This window comes from Triticum urartu, chromosome 2 (assembly GCF_003073215.2).
Source record: "Triticum urartu cultivar G1812 chromosome 2, Tu2.1, whole genome shotgun sequence".
Taxonomy (NCBI): domain Eukaryota; kingdom Viridiplantae; phylum Streptophyta; class Magnoliopsida; order Poales; family Poaceae; genus Triticum; species Triticum urartu.
Window position 1 is genome coordinate 669,068,156 of NC_053023.1, and position 5,289 is coordinate 669,073,444.

Here is a 5,289-nt window from a genome sequence, read left to right on the forward strand (position 1 = left end):
TCTCATCCAAATGTATATGGATCTCAAGCAGGAAAGAATTCACCTCAGTTTTCTATGGCACGTGCACAAGCTCTTGTCAACGGTCCACTTAAAGCTTGTGGGGTTATTGGTGGATCTATGGACTGGTCCGCACCAAGCTGAGGTACTACTAATCTTCCAGTCGTCCAATCCTTGTTCCTTGATCAGTTGTGAAGCAACATTTCGTCTGTTCAAATGAGAACGAGAAGAACATCTATGACTCTACCTATAGTCTCATGTTGTCATTGTCGCCAACACTAGTTACGGTCGTTCTTAAACAAACATCCACGACACAAAACATCGGTACATCCAAGCCAAAGACATCCAGTTCAGCTAGAAGTAACTTGCCTAAAAACCGAATTTGGGTTAGGCGATTTCGTTGGGAAGGAAGGAGGTGCAGCATAACACCAAGGCCGCCGATGGCGACACTTGGGCGAGCGAAGCAAGATCCGGGCACACTGACAAGGCTTTGGCCCAGGAACAAGCCGCAGTCGGCAGCGAGCCGGTGGAGGCGAGTTAGAAGGTTTACCGGTGTCAGTGTGATGGTTCATCGATGCTCGAACTGGAGGTCGGCGGGGCTTAGAGGGAAGGCCTTGGGCGACAAGCACGACAATAGGTGGAGGTTGAGGGGGAGGGCGGGGCAGCGGAGACAGGTGGTTCGCCTGGCTGGATCATCGGTGGTCAAAGAAGAAGGGGAGCAATACGTACAATTCGACCTGGAAGACGATGCGCAGTCCGTCGGATCCTGACCCAACGGTTCAGATAGAACAAGGTAAATCGACCGGCCACATAAACATTTTCGGTCGACCGACGACTAGCCCGCTCGCAAAGAAATTCCCCTTCTCTCGCTCCCCCCGTCCCGTGATGGCGACATCGACGTTCAGCACCGGCGACGGCAAGGTTTCCATGGTATCCCTCTCTCGCTCTCCCTCTCCCTCTCTCAGACCTCGTGGATCGTCAAGTGCTGATCGGCCGGCCTAAGCTTCCGCGATTGCTGATCTATCGGGGTGGTCGAAATCAACTAGGGTTTCACGAATCGGCGTTCGTGTCATGCAGGACGCCAAGGCCAAGGCGCTGGTGGCCGCGAAGATCCAGGAAGGGGAGTACAAGGTGCGGATGATAGGAGAGTACGCGGTGCGGACGGACCGCGCGATCGATGCGCTGGAGAAAAAGGTGCAGGACATCGAGGCGGTGATGGATCTCGAGCTGATGCTCGGCGAGTACTGCGCCGACCTCTCGGACATGCACAAGGCGCGCCACTACTACCGCGCCACCTCGCTCTCGGAGGAGGAGAAGCTGTACCTCCACCAAATCGACGACTTCGCCGCCGCCACCATCGCCGAGTACGAGGCCAGCGTCGGCCCCGTCCCGGCCTTCGACAAGCACCTCAGCCTGTTCAGCCAAGAAATCCCACTGGAGTTCCCCGAACCCTTGGCTCCCCCTCCCCCTTCTTCGGCTTCGGCTTCTCACCACGAGTGAGTTCTCGCTCCTTGCACCAGCATTCATGGTCACTATGCCTTCTGCCGGTTCCTTGTGATTGCAAACTAATTAGTCTACAACCATTTCAGAAATTCAGAGTAGTATGCCTAGAACAAGCCTGTATGTTTGCCCAGTTTCAACTCAAAAGATGGAGTAGTGGTGTAGGCATAATGGGAGATCTTAGAGCATCTCCAGCCGTTTGCCCCCCCAGGAGGCATTTTTTTCGCCCCTTGGGGGGCTGCCGGCGAAAAATTTGACTTGGGGGGCGAAAATGTTCCACTCGTTGCATCCCCACAAGCAGTGTTGGACTCCCACGAACAGAGCGGCATTTCGTCGAGCATCTTGCCTGCGGCGGCGTCCGACTACCTCCTCGTCGCGCAGCTAGAGCAGGTTGCGCCGGTCTTGGCCTTGACATTGACCTTGAGCCCCTTGGCCACGAGCAGGTCGAGGCGCGCGTCGTGGGCGCCGGTCGTCTTCGCCGCTGCCGGAGACGCGCTGCTTGAGCTCGGCGCGCCCGTGCTCCTCGCGTGCGGCCTCGACAGTGCCCCCATGCTCCCGTTCTGCGTGGCCCGCGCCCTCCCTGCCCCGCCGTCGTGTTCGACGCCGCCGAGAAGACCTGGGCGCGGTGCTGTGGCACCCTGGACCATGGTGCCGAGCACGCCCGTCCGGCTGCTGCTGCCTGTGCATGCCCGGCCACGCAGAGGCGGGCGCGGGCCGTCCCGGCCACACCCCGGCGAGCGCGGGCGAGCTCCGCCTCGGCCACGCCCCGGCGGGCGCGGGCGAGTTCCGCCCCGGCCACGCAGAGGCGGGCGCGGGCCGCCCCGGCCACGCCCCGTCGGGCGCGGGCGAGCTCTGCCCCGGCCACACAGAGGCGGGCGCGGGCGCGGGCCGCCCCGGCCACACCCAGGCTGGCGCTGGCGAGCTCCGCCCCGGCCACGCGCAGCCGCGCGCTCCTCCTCCGTGAAGGCAAGAAGACACGATGGGCAGCTTGGCCGGTGCGCGACGAGCAGGGCGGCGACGGCGGCGCGCTGTCAGTAGGGCGGCGTGGCGGAGCTATGTGAGCAGAGGGCGGCGGAGGAGGCAGAGGCCGGCGTGCGGCAAGGAGGCGGCCGGCCGGCCGCGACCAGCAAGGGGGGGGGGGAGGGGGGGGCGAGTATGTGGGCACGTGGGTGGGGACCGGGAGGAAAAGTATGAAGAGGCGAGTGAGAGGCTGACAGTGGGCCATTGACATGCAAAATCTTCTCTCTCCGCCCCCAACAGCCCCCCGGTGGCCTGGGATCGCCGTGGTACCGCCGGCTCTGTTTTTTGTCAAATCCGGCGTTTTTTAAGGTCGTGGGGGTGTGAGTGGAGCGTTTTTCGCCCGCCGGCAATGAAAAAGTGCCTCTGGGGGGCTTCTTGGGGAGCCTAGTGGAGATGCTCTTATCTCCTTGGAACTCTTCTATGTATCCGATTGTAGTAACCAATTAATGGTTGAGATTTTGTATAGTTCATAGATAGATTAATCACAGGCCAGTAGAAATGTGCTAGTACGGTAGTACCTTGATTTATTCCACAAACAGCAGAGCTGTAGAGGTGTGGTTATAGCTCTATTACCATGGCTAATAGTAAACTGGTCATCGTCAGGGGAATAAAAGTAGCAGCTAGGTAAATTATTCAGGGTCAAACCAATCTATAATTCGTTCCTGGCTGCCCTCAAGATCTGCAAAGGGTCTTCACCAATACACCCCCTCTCTGGTTTTGTCTTAGCAGCGAAACGATGTGACTGTCTAGATTGAGTAAGTTAGTACTTGTTTCTTAATCTGGTTGAGTTAATATCAGGTTCGCCATTGATTTGTTTCCTGAATGGCCTTTCATCCCAAACTAAAGTACCAGACTGTAGATTAAAGTGTTAGGTATGGCGTGGCTTGGGCTGTGGACAATGCCTTCAGACTTGCCCGTCCCAGCTCCAATTATGTCTTGTTCTATCTGCCTCGGAGCCTGGCATTAACTATTTCACTGCACACTTGATTAGTCAAACTAGAAATGAATTGCTTTAGGGTTATAGAATAGATATCTTAACGTGTTCCGTTTGGTTGGAGACACTAAGAACTGGAGAACTTTGTGAAAACAGTAAGACCAATCACAACCGGTGAGTAGGATAACAGGATGCAGCTACTGATTTAGCAGCCCTACTAAATAGATGTAGGTGGTATTCCATAGTATAACCCCAGTAACTTGTGCTGAGAAAACAAATATGCCTTTGTGAACAGACATTTGATCGCTTTTGTTCTATTTATATATTAGCTACATAATGTTTGTGCATATATATAGGTGGGAGCCCAGCTCTGGCTTCTGTCTGACCCCCCATGGAAGCAAGTTTAGCCACTTTCAACTCAAAAGATGAAGTAGCATGTAGGCAGAATGGGAGATTCTATCTCCTTGGGACTCTTCTACGTGTCCGATTGTAGTAGTCAATTAACAGTTGAGATTTGGTATAGTACCTACATAGTGGTTGTAGCTCTATTAGCGTGGCTAGTAGTAAATTGTTCAGGGGCACAAAAGTAGCCGCTCAGTAAAGTATTCAGGGTCAAACCAGTTAATCTATAATTTGTTCCTTGCCGCCCTCAAGATCAGCAAAGGTCCTTCACCAATTATTATTCTCTTTCGCCAAACGTTTAGCATTGCATTGCTACACACTGTTTAGAGCCCCTCCAGTTTTGTCTTAGCAGCGAAACAATGTGACCGTCTAGATGAAGTAAGTTAGCACCTGAATTTTGATCTGCTTCAGTTAATGTCAGGTTCACCATCGATTTGTTTCGTGAATGGTCTTTCACCCCAAACCCATGTACCAAACTCTAGATTAAAGTGTTAGATGCGGCGCGGCTAGTGCTTGTGGACAATGTCTTCAGACTTCTCCATCCTAGCTGCAGCTATGTCTCGTTTAAACTATTTCTATACACGCTTGATTTTTCAAACTATAAATGAATTGCTTTGGGGTCATAGATATCTACACGCGTTCCATTTGTTTGGGGACACAAAGAAGTGGAGAACATCGCAAAAATGGTGAGATCAATCACAAACAGTGAGTAGGATAACAGGATAAGTACACTTGGAAAAAAGAGAGGCAGTTACTGATTTAGCAGCCCTACTAAATAGATGTAGGTGGTATACCATAGTATAATGCCATTATATGATAATTCTATTTATACATTATCTACATATAATGTTTGTGCATATATGTAGGTGGGAGCCCAGATGTGGTTTCTGGTTTGACCCCCTGTGAGTTTAGCCACTTCGGTTAAAATTTGTCGGGTTCGGCTCGGGGTCTCCTGTAGCTCCTTAATATAATTCCGCGGGGTTCCTCCCCTATTGGATTATATTTAAAAAAAAATGTTTGTGCACATATTCAGTTGTGTTGTTGACTATCATGTAGGCCTGCTGTGGACAATGGAGGGGATGTTGCATGCTAAGAGATGATCACCTGGAGCACCCCATCCCTTTCATTTCTTCGCCCCGGTCATCCAAGTCGGCTATCATGGTTCTAGGGGCTTTGTACCTATTTTAAGCATGTCTGCAGTTTGACTGACGGTGATTAATTTAAACTTGGAGCTGTGAGAGTATCAGTACGGGTGTAGCTATGAACGTGTTGGTTCTGGAGTGTGATCCATGCTTGCATTACTCTGTGCCTAGGTGAATTACGAATGCTATCATCACATCGTTTCTATTACTGGATCATGGCTGTTGGCGTGTTGAGAATTGGTCGTATGTCTGTTCATATGGATGATTAATTTAAGCTGTCCACGGTTTCACCAA

The 5,289-nt window shown here is 52.5% G+C and overlaps 1 protein-coding gene across 2 annotated transcripts; it reads left to right on the forward strand.

The window, feature by feature from the left end:
- The first annotated feature begins 789 nt into the window (after positions 1 to 789).
- Positions 790 to 5,289, forward strand: LOC125539601. 2 transcript variants are annotated; one of them, XM_048703094.1, is made up of 3 exons: positions 790 to 927; positions 1,075 to 1,493; positions 4,910 to 5,289. In XM_048703094.1, exons 1-3 carry the CDS (start codon positions 883 to 885, stop codon positions 4,944 to 4,946), a joined length of 501 nt encoding a protein of 166 aa, XP_048559051.1. In that variant the 5' UTR covers positions 790 to 882; the 3' UTR covers positions 4,947 to 5,289. The 2 variants fall into 2 exon arrangements, with proteins under 2 accessions (XP_048559051.1, XP_048559050.1); XM_048703093.1 differs by lacking the exon at positions 4,910 to 5,289 and adding an exon at positions 4,720 to 4,774.